The following is a 17,156-nucleotide window of genomic DNA, read 5'->3' on the forward strand; positions in this document are numbered from 1 at the left end:
ATCCCAATTTTCCGGAACCTGCCCCCGGAGGGGCGGAGCTGCAAGCAGGTTACTAATTCATTCCCCACTGTCTCTCACGTTCAGAAGCAGCCTGACAGGCACTGGAGCCCAAATGAAGCCCCCAGCCCCTGCCCACGCCTGTGCCATCGTGCTGGTCCTGCTGCCGCTGCTGGCTGTCCTCCAGACCACCCGTGCCCAAAAGGTAGCGGATGCCCCGGGCACCTGTGTGCGCACCGAAGTGTGAGTGGTATGAGCTGGTGAATGAATGAGAGCCTGTGTGAGGGTGAGCGAGCAAGTGAGCACGGATCTGTGTGTATGCAAAAAAGTGGTGCTGACTATCCACCAGGCATGTCCCGAGGGCTTTATGGACACTCCTTCTCCCCTGTCCTGTTCGCTAGAAGGAGTGATCCTATTCCCATGTTCCAGGTGAGGAATTGCAGGTTAGCAAGTTGCCCCTGGAGGCCGGCAGTGGGGGGAGGGTGGGAGTGGGGATCCTGAGTCCAGCTCGCCCTCTCCCTGGCTGAATGGCCTCAAGGTAATGATGCTTCCTGTCTCCCTTTCCGCGACTGTGAAGCAGGGTGATAATAGACCCTATTTGGAGGTTTGTTGTGAAGATGGAACCTGTAACACTATGAAATGCTTAGTACAGTGCCTGGCACAGAGCAGACACACGTGTAACAAGCCGCTCGGCCAGGCACCCACCTCTGCTAGGCTGCGTGTGCAGGTAAACAGAGCTGGCATGTACACAAGTGTGTCATATGCAGGCTGGCAGGAGATGTGTAAGGCTTCTCATGTGTGCACATGCGAACCTTAGACCTTGGTCGAAGAGCAGGTGCCTGGGTCAGTGACCTGTGGGGACTGACAGTCTCTGCAGGGCCAGGGTCAGTGCTGCAGGGCAGGGCAACTGGGGGGTGGGGCCCATGGCTGCAGGGAAAGGGGGCAAAGGAGAACGTTCTCAGCTCTTAGAGACTGGACCCTGGTTACCTCCAGATTCTCCCAGCTCCTGGAGGCCCCTGTGGGCGACTGGCAGGAGCTGTGTTCCTCTATTTCTGGTCGCCAGAAATCAAAGGACTTGTTTGCTGCCCTTACACTGTTCAGAGCTTCCTGATCCCAACCAGGGCCAGGAAAAGTGAGAGTCTCTTCCCTGACACACTGGGGCTCAGGCTCCACCTTCCACCCCCTGTGTGTTGACAGACTGGTTCCTGCCCTGGCACTGTAGAGCGGGGAATGGAGCACAGAACTGCCTCTTATTTGAGAGAAAGATCCACATGTGAAATGCCTCATGGGGTTTTGCCTGAGGCGTCCATCGCTCTTGGGGGTAGGGCCAGGGCTTGGTTTGGGACCTAGGTCACGGCCGGCTCTTGAAGAGCATTGCTCCAAGTCGGGCTGGCGTTGAAGCAGTTCCCCTCCTCCTTCACTGGTCCAGAATGCCATCGACATCTACAGCCTCACTGTGGACTCCAGGGTCTCCTCCCGGTTTGCCCACACGGTCATCACCAGCAGGGTGGTCAACAGAGCGGATTCCATGCAGGAGGCCACCTTCCAGATGGAGCTGCCCAAGAAAGCCTTCATCACCAACTTCTCCATGTAGGTGCCTTCCCGCCCACCTCCACGTCCCCTACCCATCCAGTACTGCCATCCCCTCCCCGCGTGTCCCTCAGGGAGAGAGGACCCCCTGCTGACGTGAGGTGTGTGCACTCCACCTGCAGGCAGCACAGGGAACCAGAGGCTTTATCAGGAACTTATTCTCAGAGATGTTCCACCCATCCACCACTCCTTTCCTCCTCCTTTTCATTCCTCCAACTCTTCCTCCCTCCTTCTATCTTTTCCTCCATATCCATCCCTCTCGCCCTCCATCCATATTCCATGTGTCCCTCCATCCCTTCCTCCTTTCACCCTTCCCTCCACCCACATCTGCAATCCTCCTGCCCTGTGCTGGTGGGAAGAGGGTTCAAAGCCTTTTAGCCCTGTGTCTCCCACTGGCCTGGGAGCCTGGCCTCTCCCTCCTCCTCAGCCTGCCCCACATCTGGGCACAGGGCTGGGTACAAGCGCAGCTCATAAAGCACGTGCTGGTGGTCCACAGGTTCCTCTGGGACAGTCTATGAGGTGGAGGGGGCAATTGGATGTGGGGCCAGAGCGGAAGGGCGAAGAGAGGCCAGGACTTAGCTCAGCCCTGCCTCCTCTGCAACCTTCCTCTCCTGTCTGTTCAGTAAAATGAATGTTCATTACATTGTGCATGCCTCAGGGTAGACAGAGGCCTGGCACACCTTGCAGAGGCTGCCCGCCCTTACCCAGGGTCCTGCACAGTATTGTACACAGTAGGTGCATAATAAACAGGGCTGAGGTCTGGTAAAGGTAGGAGTCACTCTATCAGGAGGCAGAGTAAGTCCCAGAGAAGCTCCCTGGAGGAGGTGGGATTGGAGAGGCCCCCCCCAGCCCCAGCACCAGGCTCTCGACAGCACACACTTTCCTGCCCCAGGATCATCGACGGTGTGATGTACCCAGGGAACATCAAGCAGAAGGATGCAGCCCAGAAGCAGTACAGTGCGGCCGTGGCCAGGGGGGAGAGCGCTGGCCTCGTCAAGTGAGCCCAAGGGGGTGTGGGAGACCCCAGTGGGGGTGGGGCAGAAGTTGCCCTTGCCTTTAGTTCTGCTTCTGCCTCCAGTGTGCATACCCTACCTGGTCTGGAGGGGCAGGCCTGATGCCCTCCTCCCCCAGGGCCACTGGGAGAAAGATGGAGCAGTTCCAGGTATCGGTCAGCGTGGCTCCCTCTGCCAAGGTCACCTTCGAGCTGGTGTACGAGGAGTTGCTCAAGCGGCGTCTGGGAGTGTATGAGCTGCTGCTGAAAGTCCAGCCCCGGCAGCTGGTCAAGCACCTGCAGGTACCTGGAACTGCCTCTTCCCAGGAGGCCTCCTAGAGGACCCTGTGCTGCTGAGGGTGGCCCCCCTGCCCCCTCTGCCTCCTGTGAGGCCCAGCCCTGGCTCCTGGCTAACCCAGTGACCCATTTCTTCCTTGCAGATGGACATTCACATCTTTGAGCCTCAGGGCATCAGCTTTCTGGAGACAGAGAGCACCTTCATGACCAATGAGCTTGCAGACGCCCTCACCATCTCACAGAACCAGACCAAGGTGGGCCTGCCACAGTGGGTGGAGGTGCGGGTACCAAGGGGCCTGTCTTCAGGCCAGCCCGATGAGCCTGGATCTCCAGAGAGCGGGACAATTGGGCAGAATCTCTCAGCTGGCGGGCTTCTGGGGTCTCTGTGTCTGCGCTGACATGTGGCAGATGAGAAGGGGAAGGCCTAGAGGAGGACTGCGGGTGCTGGTTAGGGGGCGCCTGGGAGAGGACACTGACATGAGGGTCGCAGGACCAGGGGGAAAGGCGGAGGCTGGATCGCACACATCCTCAGCCCAGGCTCTGCTGGCAAGGCTCCGGAGCAGAGGCTCCTCGCTCACACCCATCCGCTATACTGAGGCCGGCCACCTGACAGCCCAGCCTGAGAGAGAGTTCCCTGGCATTTGACATAAGGTGGAATTCTCATCCTGGGCGATTCTCAATGGGGTGAGGGGTGTGAGCATGGCCTTGCTGCTCCCCCGACATCAGCCCAGTCTGTCGTCCCTCTAGGCTCACATCCGATTCAAGCCCACGCTCTCCCAGCAACAGAAGTCTGCAGAGCAACAGGACACAGTTGTGGATGGCAACCTCATTATCCGCTATGATGTGAACCGCACCCTCTCTGGAGGCTCCATTCAGGTGCGTGGGCTCCAGGGGAGAGCAGAATAACCAGGAAATCCATCCATCCTCAGGAGCCTGAGCCTGGCTGTTGTAGAAGAAAAGGCAAAAAAACTGCTCCTGCCGGTCGGTGTGCACCAAGGGCAACAGTTAGAAAACACGCAGTTTAGTTTTGCTGTCCCTGAAAGAATTCCCTTTCGGAGGCAGAAAAGTTTCATCTGCTATAGAAGGTTTATTACCTCTAAACTGCCTCAGCTATTCAAACAAATAGGAAGCAAAGTGGAGTAGAGTTCCAGTGGGTCATGCATAGCAGGGAAGGTTTTAGCAAAAGAGTAGACTGATGGAGTCCTAAGACATGGTGAGGAATGCGGAGGTGGGGGAGGGTGAGTGGGCATAGACCAACCAAAGGACTTGTATGCATATGTGCATAACCCATGGACACAGACAATAGGGTGGTGAAGGACTGGAGGGGGATGGCAGACTTGAAGAGGCCAATGGGGAAAAAAGGGGGACTTTGTAATACTTTCAATAATAAAGATTTTTTTTAAAAGATGGCAAGGACTTGGGGAGGTTAGCAGGGGGAATGTGACAGAGGAGCTTAAAATGAAGAGAGGATGGGGACCCGGGGATTTGGAGTAAGGAGGTGCGGTGGGGCAGGGCAGGGCAGGACTGCAGCTCTCATCAGCTGGGGTGTGTCTCACTCTGGTCATAGATCGAGAATGGCTACTTTGTGCACTACTTTGCCCCCGAGGGTCTGTCCATGATACCCAAGAATGTGATCTTTGTCATTGACACGAGTGGCTCCATGATGGGCAAGAAAATCCGGCAGGTGGGTACCATAGGCCAGGGCAGGGCCTGTAAACTCTCAGAGGCCTCACACCGTCAGCTCTGGTCTAGCAGGCAGACCCTGCCTTCTCCATCTTCCTGGGTGGAGGTTTCCAGAGACCGAGGTCAGAGCTGGTCCTGACCCTGGAGCATTCACCATGTTCCCACTGCAGGTGTGGGCCTGGAGGTGCAGCCCAAGGACACATGAACCCCCAAGGAGGTCCCCCTGAGACACCCACTTTGTTTCCCCTTGCCCTGACCAGACTCGGGAAGCCCTCATCAAGATCCTGGAGGACCTCAGGCCCGAAGACCACTTCAACCTCATTAGCTTCAGCAGGGAAGCAACCCAGTGGAAACCATCGCTGGTGCCAGCTTCGACCCAGAACGTGGAGGAGGCCAAGAAATACGCTAACAGCATCAAGGCCCAGGGAGGTGAGCACCAGGGCAACCCTGCAGGGTGGGGCTTCCGGGCACGAGCCCCGCCTGAGACGCATCCTGAGAGTGTGTGCCCCTCAGGAACCAATATCAACGATGCGATGCTGATGGCCGTGCAGCTGCTGGACACAGCCACCCGGGAGGAGCAGCTGCCCTCAGGGAGCGTCTCCCTCTTCCTCCTCCTCACCGATGGCGACCCCACTGTGGGTGAGGGCACAGTGCAACTGCAGGGCACACTGCTCAGGGGGCATCGCTGGGGCTGCATCCTGGGTTGCTGTGGGACCTGGGGAAGCGAGGGGTCCCTGAGGCCTCTCTGGCTCTGAGATTCCAAAAATATCCTCTGAGCAAATCCCTATATTCTCACCCCTGCCCCAAAATGCTGGGTCCAGGCGAGACCAACCCCACGAAGATCCAGAAGAATGTGCAGGAGGCCATAGGCGGTCAGTACAGCCTCTTCTGCCTGGGCTTTGGCTTCGATGTCAGCTATGCCTTCCTGGAGAAGCTGGCGCTGGACAACGGTGGCCTGGCTCGGCGCATCTACGAGGACTCGGACTCCGCCCTGCAGCTGCAGGTGCCAGCCTACCCCTGAGGGCTGGGTGAGTCAGGGATGACCCTGCCCGGCCCTCGTGACACCCCCCACTCTGCAGGACTTCTACCAGGAGGTGGCCAACCCCCTGCTGACCGCAGTGACCTTCGAGTACCCAAGCAATGCCGTGGAGGAGGTCACGCAGGACAACTTCCGGCTGTTCTTCAAGGGCTCCGAGATGGTAGTGGCTGGGAAGCTGCGGGCCCAGAGCCCTGAGGTTCTCTCAGCCATAGTCAGCGGGCAGCTGGTGAGTGTGACCAGCCATCCTGGTGTGGAAGGGTGGCTGCAGCAGGCATTCAGAGGGGCTAGGTTCAAACTCCAGTCCTGTCAGACTCCAGCCGACTGACCTTGGGCAAGTTACAAAGTGCCCCCTGCCACCATGGATGACCTTAGTCCCCACTGCATGGCTGGTGGAGAGGATTCAATGAGATAATGTCTTGATTCTCCTGAGAGCACCTGATCTTGCCTGCACGTGGTAGGCACTCCATAGTCAGTCTGTGTTGCTGCTGCTGTGCCCTAGGGCACTGGGTTTGACATGCCCTCTGTCCTCCACCAGCCCTCTGAGATTGCAATCAGGCAGGGAGGGCTGCTCCCACTTCACAGATGAGCAGACTGAGGTCGAACTTGCCCTTAGGCCCATTGCCGCCCAGGCAACACTCACCCCAGCTCACCACATGGTGCCCTCTGCTTGCCCAGTTCTCCCTGCCTCTGTGCCGCAGGGGACCCCTCATTCCACAAAGAGAATGTGAGCACCTGCTCTGAGCCACAACTTTCCTAGGCCTTAGGGATACTGCCCTCGTGAGAGAGACATTGGGTAAATCGTCACACAAACAAGGAAAGACCTAGAAGCTGGGGTGTCCCTGAGAGGATGAACCCAGGGACTTAGGGGAGCAGCATGGGAGCCCCAACCTGGCCTAGAGATCCCGGAGGACTTCCTGGACAGGACTCAGCTGCGACTGCGGGATGAGTAGGAGGTGGCAGAGGCCAGATGGTGAAGTGATGGAGGAATGTTTCAGGCATGCATGGCAGGCGGACACGCTGGGACCAGGGCTGGCTGAGTCTCAGAGAAGTAGCACGTGTCACAATGAGCAGTGCATACAGGTGACCAGAAGCCTGGCTTCCACCCCCTCTTTGCCACCTCCGAGGGGTGAGGCCTGGGGATTTCACCTAATCTCCCTGTGCCTCCGTTTCCTTCTGTGTGAAAATGAGAATCGGTCATCTTACCACCTTGTGAGACTGCCGTGGGGATTAACATCTGGCCCAGGGTAAACATTCCACACATGTTAGCTGCTGGTGTTACCCTGGAGGCTGGGACTTCCCAACGTGAGGAACCAGGGTGACTAGGGGGAGTCACACATGTCATTGTTTGAGCAATTACGTATTTATCCTAATGTATCTTCTGAGAAATGTAACTCCAACCCCTAGGACTTCCCTGGTCGTATTGCTGGGGACGAGGCCAAGTGGAGAGTGTTAGTCTATTTAAAGTTCACTTAAGGAAAACATCGAATAGGTAGCTGTGCAGGTGGATAGGGCATTTGTGCAGGTGGCCTGCACGTGACAAAGGTGTGAGTGGCCTGGCTCTGGTGAGAAACAGAGGAGGGCGTCTCCAGCAGCTGGGGTGGGGTCTGATCCACATCGCAAAGGCTTTTGGCCGCCGGGGAATTGTGACAGGAAAGGCTAGAGTTCCTCTGCCCGCAGGCCCCACGTCCCAGGCTGCTGGCCAGGTCAGCCTGAGACCAGAAGGCCGCACTCTGAGAAAGGAAGCAGCAGTCCACCTGAAACTTGGGCACATGCCTCGCTGTCACCACTGGACAGTGCCTGGTCCCAGCAGAGGGCACAAGCCTGGTCAAGGGGCAGCTTAATGGGGTACATGGGGCTCCAAATCCTATCAAAGCCTGAGTTCTCTTTCCAACTCTGCCATGACTGCTGGGGAAGGCACTTGTATCTCTGTCCCCAGAGTCTCCATCTTTGGGGTGGGCCGTCTTGGGACCCTTTCTGCTTTAAACTGCATTTGATGCTGCTTCTGCACTGGCCTGGGGTCCAGATCCCATCCTCATTTTCCTTCTTCCCAAAAGCTGCACCTGATCTGAGTTCCTGGCTTTGCACCTGTAACAGTTTCTACCTTTCTCTCCACCTCCTTCTCATCCTTGGAGGCTCTGTGGCTGAGCCCCTTACACCCCTAAACTCCCTCCCTGCTCCCCACCTACTCCAAGGGAATGCAGTCTTCACAGCCAATCCAGGGGACCTGCCCAGTCCCAACTAGGCTGGGATGCGCCAGGCCAGGTGCGGGTGTCAGGCCCTCACTGCTGCCGCCTGGCTGGGCCCCTCTTTCCAGCCCACGGAGAACATCACCTTCCAAATGGAGTCCCAGGTGGCAAAGCAGGAAGAGGAGTTCCAAAAGCCCAAGTACATCTTCCACGGCTTCATGGAGAGACTCTGGGCGTACCTGACCATCCATCAACTGCTGGAGCGAATGTGGGTGGCCTGCACCCCCAAGGGCCTGCTGGGGCGGCCACACACGGCCTCAATGCCTTCCCGAGGTCCTCATGGGTGGGACAGCACAGGTGGCCTGGGCACCTCCTAGGTATGGAGAGAGGGGGGTCATGGTGTGGTGTCTGAGCTCCAGACTCTCCCAGTAGGGAGCCCGCCCCTCACCCCCAAGGGTCTGGAAGGGAGGGAGAATGGAGCTAGGCATCCAGGGACCTGCTGGGCCTCTGTGCTCTCTACCTGCAGGGTTTCCGTGTCCGATGCTGATAAGCAGGCCCTGGAGACCCAAGCTCTGGGCTTGTCGCTCAACTATAGCTTTGTCACCCCGCTCACATCCATGGTGGTCACCAAACCGGAAGGCCAAGAACAGTCTCAAGTTGCTGAGAAGCCCGTGGATAATGGTGGGTGTGAGAGTGGGCTCCTAGCCTCTGGCAGCAGAGTTTGGACCCAGTCATCTCCCAGCCCCTCCCCCACATCCTGACCAAGACCCTAACCCTGCCACACAGTCTCCAAGGACTCCCAGGAGATGCATCCCATTTCATAGATGAGGAAAATGAGGCCAGGTCTCCCGACCCTCCCCAATGCACTGCACCTATGTAGTGCTGTGGTTGGAAGCAACGTTACATAAGCACTTCAAATGTATTAAAACTACCCCGATAGTATCTCTCTCTCTCCCTCTCTCACTCTGTTTCTCTCTCTTCTCTTTTTGTTTTATCCAGAAAAGGTTCCCTCAGGTAAGAGCCTAATACCTTCAAAGGCTGGAATTGGTGACAGGACATCAGACCTCAGTCCCACAAAGTTGCTGGCCAAGGCCTCTCCAGCCCAGCCTGCTGCCAGGAGGGGGCATTGTCTGCCCAAGCACGTTGGTGCTTTAGTCACCTGTTCGTTCAGATATTGGCTGTCCTGGGTGCTAGGGGCACAGTCCCCATCCATCTGGATGCACACCCAGGTCTCTCTGATTTCCAGGTCGCACTGTCTTCAGACATCGAGCCATGGGACACGCAGGGCCCATATTACCAGGTAGCAAAGGAGGAGAGGTAGTGGGAGGGGAGACTGACAGAACCTTGACCCTGGCCACAGGCTGGGCTCTGCCCTGACTGTGGGTGAGTGGCTTGCTTGGCTCACCTGGCTGGTGGCTGGGCTGGGACTCAGTTCAGGTGCATCTGATTAGGAGGCAGCCATGCAGGACCTTTTGTTAGGGGCAGAAGAGACTTCAGAGGACAAGGTCGTTTGAAGTGACTGATATCCCAGCGGGGAGGAGTTCAAGAAGGGTTCCTTTCCCAGCTTTGAGTTTCTCTTGGCTGTAGGGGGAGAGCCTCTCAGAGTGGTGGGTGGGGGAAGGGAGCCATCTGCCCTCTCTACATCCGTCTCCCGGGGTGGGTCCCAGAGCCCTGGTGGTGGGGACCCATGACTCCGCTTGAGTAAAGACTGCAGGTGTCAACTTTTCTAAAGCTGGAGTTTCCCCATTAGGTGGAGTTCATCTACGGCTCCTCAAGGAACCACCTGGATTTCTTAATCCTTCTCGTTATCGTTATCCATTCTCTAATTCGTATCCGAGGGTACCCAGCGGGATAGGTAAGCCACTTTCTGACCTCATTTGCTCAAGGGCATAGGGAAACCTGCCTGTAGAGTTGGATGAGAGCAAGCACCCTGCACAGGGCTGGGCACAGACCAGGGATAGTTGCAGTGGGGCTTGACATGAAGTAGTGTGTCATGTATTTTCACTGAACCAGACTCATTACACTCTGGAGGCTGGCTCAGCATGGAACCTTCTGGAAAGGCAAGGCTTCCACCATTCCCAAAGCCATGAGTGGCCCCATGAGCTGTTTTGATCTCCAGGCTGGTAGAGACCCAGCCGCAACACCAGCTGGACCCTGTCTCCTCAGTGTTTTTCCTAAAGTGTGCTCTCCTAGGTTGGGTGTATGTGGGGCAGGGGTCGCAGGGCTGGAGCTTGGCGGGTGGCAGGTGGCAGTGATGGCTGGAGGGCGTGCTGATTGCTCTGAATCCTGACTGCCTTCTCCCTTTCCATTTCTGGCCAATCCTGTACTAGCATCTTCCTCCTCTGGTGGTCCCACTACACTGGATGGTTACCTGGATGAAACAATGGAAGGTAGGCCCCCAGACCAGATTCCCTGAAGTGTACGATGGTCCTAGAGCAGGAAGACCCTGGGATGGGAGAGCCTTGGGGATCTCTAGGAACCTGTTACATGGTTTCTCAATGTTGAAGTGGAGAAGGAACCCTGGCCACACCCATACACTGTCCCATCCTTCCATTCCCCCTGTCCCAGCTCCGAGGAAGGGGATGGCTAAACAAAGACTTTTTCTTTCAGAAACAAGCCCCACAGCCCCACCACCAGGTAAGTTGCTAGCCCCTCTCAGCCCCCCTTCCCATCACTGCCCTCCAGAATGTTCTACCTGCCCCAGCAACCGCATCTGCTGACCCAGCCCCCATCCAGGCTCCCACCGTCATCCTGCCTCTGCCTGGGCAGAGCGGGGACCAGCTCTGCGTGGACATCAAGCTCACCCCGGGGCCATTATTACTCCTGCTCTCAGACCCTGACCAAGGTGAGGCCTGACCAGTCACCTTCCAGAGAAACCCTCTGCAGGCAGTGCCCAAAGCGACCTAGAGGCAAAAGCCCAGAGCGGAGGCCAGGGCTGTTTGAGGGGCATATGAGGCTGCACGAGGTCACACAGGAGTGACTGGGCCTTGGCAGACAAGTGGGGGTTTACTAGGGAGAGGCAGAGGTTGGCAGAAGCCCAGAGCCCTGAAAGATAGTAGTGGGACCTTAGAGAGTATGGAGAAGAGGAATGGCAAGAGGAGGGAGGGGTGCTGACCACACCTGCTCCCCACCCCCCAGAAGGGTCATACTGGTTGAGCTGAGGTGTGAAGTCTGAAGTGGAGACGTACAGCACTCAGGGATGCTCACACACAGTCTCCCACCTCCACACACCAGGCCTAGAGGCTGTTTGCTCCATGAGGGTGGGGAACGCTGATTTTCCAACTCACTCTTGGCCCATGGCACCTAGCTCAGGGCCAGACACATTACAGCGCTTTCTAAAGGTTCCGGGACTTCAGACACGATCTCCCTTCTCTGAGGGCTCATCTGAAAGTGTCCATCACTGAGGACTGTGGCCCTTCCAAAGTCAAATGCAACCAAGGGATGAGAGAAAAGATCGTGGAAACCAGACTCCAGTGTGAGGGAATGCTGGGGACAGGGCAGTGAGGCGGGGGCTGGTGAAGGACAGTTCTGGGGGACATAATCAGGGAGCGCCTCCTGTGCAGGCCAGTGCCCAGCCGGGCCATGCCTCTGACCTCTGCTCCCGGCTCTCTCAGGTCTCGAGGTGACTGGGGAGTATAAGATGGAGAAGGCCCAGTTCTCATGGATTGAGGTGACTTTCAAGAATCCCCAGCTGCAGGTCCACGTGTCCCCTGAGCACGTGGTAGTGACTAGGGGCCGAAGAAGCTCTGAGTACAAATGGAAGGAGACGCTATTCGTGGTGATGCCTGGGTAAGCCTCAGCCTGGGTACCAGCAGTGACCTCTGAGGCTACGTTAGCCAGTGACAGTGCTGACCGGTGGCCTGAGGCCACAGGCTTGGGGATGAAGTGCTTGGGCTGGGCTTGAGTCCTATGCAGTGGGCCACCCCCACCGGTTGGGCAGAGCCATACCTCTTTCTCCGGGGGGCACCAGCGGTTGTTCCGGGGACCTGGCTGCTCACACACGGTCATGCCCCTGAGCACTACCCTTGATCTCATACATCCCCCCCACAGACCTTTCACTGGCCACCACATATGCAGTGGGTGGCCTGGGACTCCAGAGGGACCAGATGTGGGCTTGCCCCCCAGCATGGCCATACCTAACCCAGGTCACTCTCCCGTGCAGAGGACAATGTGGGTTGGAGCCACACTGCTGCTAATCATGTGTTACCCTGGGCAGGCTGCTTAGACCCTCTTAGCCTCAGTTTCCTCACTCAGACCTGGGGAGAATCACCCCAAGCCTGAGGTGGAGGCTAAGGGGAGACCCAATGAGGGAATGTGACAGGGAGCACTTGGCTCTTTAGAAGGGATGGTGCCCACGGGGCATGCCGGAGGGCAGCTGTCTACGTGCTGAGGGAATGATGACAACAGTGAGGACTTGGAAGGCACTGCACCAGGGGGAGGTTAGGAAAGTCACTCTTAGCATACTCCTGACGCTCTGAGGAAGAGAGACTGTCCGTCCAACACCTGGCAGCTGGCAGGTCACGGAGGTGGGTGGCGACCTCTCTGGGTGGGGCTGGCTGACCATCGAGCCTTCCAGAGGCAGCTCTCTGGGTGCAGAAGTCACGAGGGGCCTGGAGCGGGGCAGAGGCTCAGGCCCTCGGGGAGCACTGCCCTCCTGGTCCCAGCCTGTGCTCAGTACAAAGAGCCTCATCCATCCCCCTAACTGAGCCCCTCAGTAGAGACTGGTTTCCACCTGACAAGTGAGTGAGCACCTGGCAAACCTGAGGGCTTACCTGAAAATCTCCCCATTTCATAAAAGGTCTGAAAGTTTCCTGGTGTCTGATAACTACATGCGCACCAGAAGGTGGAATAAAGAACTGCTCCTAATCATAGTGACAGGGTCCACACACGTTCACGAGCTGCAGAAGATTCCGTGCAGAAAATCAGACCACACCTCCTGTAGCAAGTCTCGTGGAGACAGTGGAAACTTAGTGCAGGTCCCTTTAAGGTAACCTCAGAGTACCAGCAGGGTCTTGTTCCACCTGATCGAAGGAGCCTAACATTCCTACGAAAACAAAAAAGGTAAGCCTGTCAGAGATTATTTTAGGAAAAAAGAAGGGGATAGAATCAGAAGAGACTTGCCCTTCTACATGTTAAACATACAAGTAAACACTGATCATCAAGGGAAAGTGTCTCCGGCAGAGTGTGTCTGATACCCCCGGACTCTTATCAAACGGATTTGTGGGGAACCAAATCTAAGAAAACAGAGGGAAAGGAACCGTTACTTTGTTTTATAAATGCTGGGATCACCAGATATTATTAAATTAACTATGGTCCCAGTTGCTAAGGAGAAAACTGAAGCTCAGAATATGTAATGGACTTCCCACCCAAGGCCACCACAGGGATTCCCCCACCCATGCCACCCCAACTGCCAGGGTCCCCTGAGGGTGTCTGCATGCCTACCTTGCTCTCAGGAGCCTACGTTTCCCCACAGCCTCACGATGACCATGGACAAGGCGGGGCTCCTGCTGCTCAGCAGCCCAGACAAAGTGACCATCGGCCTGCTGTCCTGGGACGGCCCTGGGGAGGGGCTTCGGCTGCTTCTGCGGGACACTGACCGCTTCTCCAGCCACGTCGACGGGATCCTTGGTATGCTGCCCATGACCCTGGATCAGGGCATCCTCGTTCCACCTCTGTCTGGGAACAGGCAGTGCCGTGTGTCTCCCAGTCCCCATGTCTTCATCCCTCACTGACCACCCTTTGTCTCTCAGGCCGCTTTTACCAGGGCGTGCTCTGGGGGCCCCCAGACACAACAGATGACAGCAAGCGAACACTGAGGGCTCGTGGGTTTGACTTCGATGCCACCAGGTGACTCCACACAAACAGGCCACGGGTGTGGACTGGGAGGCTGAGAGAATGTCCCCGGGGGCCTCCACTCCCCTGTCCGTGCCTGGGAACTAGAGATAGTCAGGTGAAAGGTTGATGCTTTAGACATGTCTGACCCAGCCCTCAGTGTGACCCCACAGAAATGGTCAACTCAGACCCACAGAAAACACCCCAGCCAGAGATCACTAAGGGTGAGTTGGGGGCATTAGCAAACTCCCTGAAGTCTCAGAGCCCTGGACCCTGGACAACTGGGTGCCCTTGGGTGACAGGGCCTAGTCAGCCTGTGCTGGAGGGAATCCTAAGGGGCCCTGAAACTCCGCCTTCCACTTGCCCGTCCCCAGCTCTCTCCCTCTCTTCCCACCACACCTGAGATTTGCTAACCACCTGTGTCTGTCTGTCTGTCTGTCTGCCTGTCTATCCATCCCAGAGAGCTCAAGCTGGATTACCAAGAGGGGACCCCGGGAACAGAGATTTCCTGCTGGTCTGTCGCGCTATAGTCCTGATGGCAGGAGTTATACCCACCCACCCACCCCCATGCCACCCCACTGTATGCATATGGCTGTCATCCTGTGACCACAGCCGCCTGTGGGGTCTTGACCGTGATGGGGAGGGGAGTTCCACTTATTACAAATAAAGGAAGGTAGTGTAAATCGGGGAGTGGGCATCTCTGGTTCCATCCAGCCAAACCCCAGGGCTATAGAACCTCCCCCTGAACACTTAGCATCATGTGACATTAGAATCTTCTCACAATCCGCCCGCAAAGCCCTGTAGCCAGTAGGTCCCTGAAGAGCTTTTGGTCCACTCCCTTCATTTCATAAGATGGAAACTAAGATTTAGAGAGATTGAACCACCCATGTATATGTCACTCCAGACCCCAGCTTGGGGCCTAGGGCCAGAAAACATCCTCTGGGAGCAGAGGTTCAGCTTCAGTCCATGAAAACCAGTTTTCAATTCATTTCATTGCATTTCATTTCATTTCATTTCATTTCATTTCATTTCATTTCATTTCATTTGTTAATCCTCAACGAAGATATTTTTCCATTGATTTTTAGAGTACTGGAAGGGAAGGGGAGAGACAGAGAGAGAAACATCGATGTGTTCCTAACCAGTTTGGCTCAGTGGATAGAGCATTGGCTGGGGACTCAAGGGTTCCAGGTTCAATTCTGGTCAAGGGCATATGCCTGGGTTGTGGGCTGAGTCCAACGTGCAGGAGGCAACCAATCAATGATTCCCTCTCATCATTGATCCTTCTATCTCTCTCTTCCTCTCCTTTCCTCTCTGAAATCAATAAAAATATATTAAAAAAAAAAAAAAAGAAACATTGATGTGAGAGAGACACATTGATTGGTTGCCTCCTGCACGTGCCCTGACCGGGGCCAGGGATCGACCCTGTAACCGATGTACATATCCTTGACCGGAATCAAAGCCAGGACCTTTAGTCCTCGGGTTGATGCTCTATCCACTGAGCGAAAGCGGCTAGGACCATGAAAACCATTTTTGACTCTTCCTAACTCTATTTAAAAAAGCAAACTGGCTAGAAGTTCTCAGCAAGCTTTTGGGCCCCTTTCCAATGGGACTTGCATGATGCAATTTGATTTTCACACCTGTGCTCCCCACCTGGATAGCAGCTAGCCCTAGAAGACAGGAGACAGACATGAGGCCCTCATCCCAGGAGGGAAGCATCTGTCCCATGAAGGTGTCCCAGACCCCGAACTCTAAATCCTCTCCTATCCATGCCCCAGGGGTAGTCACCCCCAAGATTCCACCCAATTCCTGCACAGTCAGAGCGTACTTAAAAAACGTTTATAGCCCAGGAAGCTCAGTTGGTTGGAGCATCACCCTGTACACCAAAAGGTTGCAGGTTCAGTCCCCAGTCAGAGCACATACCTGGGTTGTGGCTTTGATCCCCAGTTGGAATACATGCACGAGGCAACCCATTGATGTTTGTCTCTCACATCAATGTTTCTCTTTCTCTCTCCCTTCCTCTCTGTCTAAAAATAAATAAATCCATAAATAAATAAATAATAAATCAAACACATCCTTCGGTGAAGATTTAAATCAATATATTTTTAAACAAAGCCCATGGGAATAAGAGAAGGGCCGAGCAGGGGGAGGTTCGGTCTGGGACACTGTAGTGGAGAAGCTACAGCACAAAACTTTGCTCTGAGCTTCCCCGCAGCCAGAGGAAAGCAGAAAATGAGCTCATTTGCTTGTTAAGAGGAAGCAAACCAGATCATCAGGGAAAACCTTTTCCCAGCTCTTGAGCTCTATAAGGTGTTTACTGAGTGAGTTTCTCTAGAGCAGTGGTTCTCAACCTTCCTAATGCCGGGACCCTTTAATATAGTTCCTTATGTTGTGGTGACCCCCAACCATAAAATTATTTTCGTTGCTACTTCATAACTGTAATTTTGCTACTATTATGAATCATAATGAAAATATCTGTGTTTTCCAATGGTCTTAGGCGACCCATTTGAAAGGGTTGTTCGACCACAAAGGGGTCGTGACCCACAGGTTGAGAACTGCTGCAGAGGGGTCAGAAGAGAGGCCCATACGGGGGCTACAGCAGCGGGTTTGCCAAAAGGCACAGACACACTCCATCTGCCTCTCCATCTGCCTGGTTGGCTGGCAGGGGTCTCAGGCTGTTGCTGTGAGACGGGGGAGCTGCCTTGAGGGCTCCGTCGGACTTGCTGTGAAGCCAGCTCTGACACACCTACCAAGATGAGAGCCAGGGGCCCACACCAAGATCACCCCTCTGGGACACCACCGCCAGGCTGGGCTGGGCTGTGGGGTTTGTATAACAGCAGAGGAGTCGTGGGTGACTTTCTGGCCCAGCAGCAGGGCAGGTGCCTTCTGTGAACAACTGGAAGTAGGTCCATGCCCTTCATTGTTTTGTTCACTGAGTGCTTTCCAGCACCTCCTTGGACCAGGCCCTGGGAAGAGTGCTGTGGGCACCATGACAGACAGTGCCTATTGTGACAGCTGCCACCCAAGAATGACCAGGTGCTGCAAGGATCCCAGAGGGAGTCCTCTTGTTCTAGCTGGGAAGTATTGGGGAAGCTTCCTGGAACGTGGCGTGGCTGGGGCTGAGTTTGGATGAATAAAGAGGAGTCAGCCCAGTAGAAAAGGAGGACAAGGACACTGGGCCGAGAGCCAGGACATTGTGCATTGAGTTCAGGGTAGGGGAGGGAAGCATGGGGTGAGGAGGACGTTGGAGAGGTGGAGAAGCAGGGCCAGGCCAGCACTGGCTGGATGCACCTGGCTGTGGAGCATGATTTCTATCCTGAAAGCCAGGGAGCCATCAGAGGCACAGCCAGAGTGACGTGGGACGGGGTTGAGGACAGAATCTGCCTGGAATTGGCCTGCAAGGAGGGCCTCCCTGACTGTGTTGAGGGAGGGGAAGGGGCAGATTTGGGCTGTGGGCCTCCTCTGCCTTCCTGCCATCCTGCCAGACTAGGCTGCCAGCTGGAGTGGCAGGACACGGCAGGGCTTGCCTACTTTAGGATGTCCT

General features: G+C 55.7%; 1 protein-coding gene across 3 annotated transcripts; it reads left to right on the forward strand.

Moving 5' to 3' along the window:
• The first annotated feature begins 85 nt into the window (after positions 1–85).
• LOC308252028 (inter-alpha-trypsin inhibitor heavy chain H4-like) lies at positions 86–15,651 on the forward strand. Of its 3 annotated transcripts, none has more exons than XM_080675893.1 (23): positions 86–202; positions 1,427–1,587; positions 2,480–2,584; positions 2,719–2,881; positions 3,019–3,129; positions 3,623–3,751; positions 4,443–4,559; positions 4,819–4,987; positions 5,072–5,197; positions 5,380–5,561; positions 5,638–5,823; positions 7,912–8,051; positions 8,310–8,464; positions 8,783–8,944; positions 9,030–9,083; positions 9,534–9,638; positions 10,114–10,173; positions 10,394–10,420; positions 10,509–10,628; positions 11,398–11,572; positions 13,257–13,411; positions 13,534–13,630; positions 14,076–15,651. In XM_080675893.1, the coding sequence occupies exons 1-23, from the start codon at positions 113–115 to the stop codon at positions 14,143–14,145; spliced, it is 2,859 nt and encodes a 952-aa protein (XP_080532019.1). In that variant the 5' UTR covers positions 86–112; the 3' UTR covers positions 14,146–15,651. The 3 variants fall into 3 exon arrangements, with proteins under 3 accessions (XP_080532019.1, XP_080532020.1, XP_080532021.1); XM_080675894.1 differs by having other exon boundaries at positions 8,783–8,797; positions 10,488–10,628; XM_080675895.1 differs by lacking the exons at positions 8,783–8,944; positions 9,030–9,083 and having other exon boundaries at positions 9,498–9,638.
• The last annotated feature ends 1,505 nt before the right edge of the window (positions 15,652–17,156 follow it).

The sequence above is a fragment of the Plecotus auritus genome (assembly GCF_963455305.1).
Source record: "Plecotus auritus genome assembly, chromosome: 6".
NCBI lineage: Eukaryota > Metazoa > Chordata > Mammalia > Chiroptera > Vespertilionidae > Plecotus > Plecotus auritus.